The 1,872-nt window shown below is 35.1% G+C and overlaps 1 protein-coding gene across 1 annotated transcript; it reads left to right on the top strand.

Moving 5' to 3' along the window:
- Positions 1–235: 235 nt before the first annotated feature.
- On the top strand, positions 236–844 carry LOC129985001 (protein phosphatase 1 regulatory subunit 12A-like). The gene has a single exon (XM_056094933.1). The coding sequence runs from the start codon at positions 236–238 to the stop codon at positions 842–844; it is 609 nt and encodes a 202-aa protein (XP_055950908.1).
- The last annotated feature ends 1,028 nt before the right edge of the window (positions 845–1,872 follow it).

The following is a 1,872-nucleotide window of genomic DNA, read 5'->3' as shown; positions in this document are numbered from 1 at the left end:
CTTTTGCTCTATAAGTGCTTCTGTTATCTCGTGCATTTTGTTTAATGCACAAATTGACTATTTATCCAATGTCTTGAAAAATATTTGTACCAATCACCAGCAAACCCTTTATGCAACATTACTATTCCTAGAAAGATTATTAAATATAATTCTCATGAAGATCACTAATCATGTGTTTAACTGTGTTTGAGTTTTCAGCGACTTAAACCAGGTTTGCGAATTATTTACTAGAGAAATGAATACCAAGCACCAGTTTTACGGTGGTACAACGCCGTTCCGTTTGGCATGTATGAGTCCCGCTCACAACATTGAAGTGGTTAGATGCATGATTCAAGCCGGTGCTGATATAAATTTGGCAAATCACTTAGGTTATGCTCCTTTACATTTCGCAGTAATTCAACGGAAACGTTTAGTTGTCAAAGAATTGATTGAGCATGGTGCTTTAATCAATGCTCAGAATTATCTTGGAATGTCAGCCCTGCATTTCGCAGTCTCCGATTACACATTGACTGGAACGTCAATTCAAGATCATAAACATCTTGATTTGTGGATTGTCAAAGAACTATTAAAGCATGAATATATAGATCACGATATATTAAATTCAAATGGAGTCACCCCACTAATTTTTTCCGGCAAAGGTTATCATGTGGAATGTGCAGATCAGTTGTTACATTCAGAAGCAAATCCAAACATATGGAATAAGGATTTCAAAATTTCTTTACATGTGACGTTGACCCATCCGCCAAGTTCTATTGAGGTTGGAGTTCTGCACAATGGTGCCAATATTTATGCAGTGGATGGACATGGCAATGTTCCTTTAGATATTTTAATGAATATTACCTAGGACGATGAGAATGGGGAATGGGTAATTTATTTTGGGTCACTTTGATTTTCCAAGAAATGTAACAACTACACTAGCTAGATTAAGAAAGAATCACAATAAGGGAATGAAAATCCTTCCTGATGGAACAAGAACCTATATTTACTGCAAGAACTGCTCGGAAACTCAGCTCACAACGAGTCACATCTTCGAGTATCCATCTGTTACCGCACATATCTTAAAGCTTGGTTGGTTAGCGCTGATGGATCCATTTCGGCAGATCCTTTACAGTCCTGAAGCATCAAAGCTGGTGGCAGCGGGTCTTCGGATTTTGACAATATCTGAGACTTTCTTTTCTTACTCTTTACAACAACAACTAACTAACTTACAACTAAAATGTTGTAAGCGTAACCTTAAATTCGTTTCTGGCTTCTCATTTACCCTAAAACTTTGGTCATCTAGTCAGTTCTTAATTTTAGAATAGAGGTTACAATCTTTCACTCCTAAACCACAAACCCGTTGAAAACGGACAAGGACGAAAGTCTGTTGGAACAAAAAATCTTTTTCATTGAGTTGATATATCGTTCTATTAAAAATGAGCATTCTAGAAACACATGTAACTAGTCGGGATAATTGTGAAAATTTCGACTTTAGAAGAATATTTAGACAATTCTAATTCTTATTCTTTCCTTAAAAGGAAGCTCAAATATATTTCAGAGTAAAACGAAACGTTAAACATCATCCCACGCCAATGTTTGCAACTTTCTGGTCCGCAGATGTGGACAAATACCTAAAAATTTCAAAACCTAAACCTGTTACATAATTTTTGATGATAAATTCATTATTTTTCTCTAGTCTTTACTGTTTTATAGCACAGAAGAGCTTGAAAAAAAGTATATAAAAATAATTTTTGCTTTACAATTGCAAGTAATTTGCAGAAAAGTCAATAATAATAATTAAAAAAAATACAAGAACCAATTCTATAGGTTGAGGCGTTGAGATACTAGCCAAGTTTCAACTGAACAGATCAAAAGAATTGTGCTGTGCAAGGC

Source organism: Argiope bruennichi, chromosome 9 (assembly GCF_947563725.1).
Source record: "Argiope bruennichi chromosome 9, qqArgBrue1.1, whole genome shotgun sequence".
NCBI classification, from domain to species: domain Eukaryota; kingdom Metazoa; phylum Arthropoda; class Arachnida; order Araneae; family Araneidae; genus Argiope; species Argiope bruennichi.
Note: the sequence above shows the minus strand (reverse complement) of the source record. Positions and strands in the feature narration are given on the sequence as shown.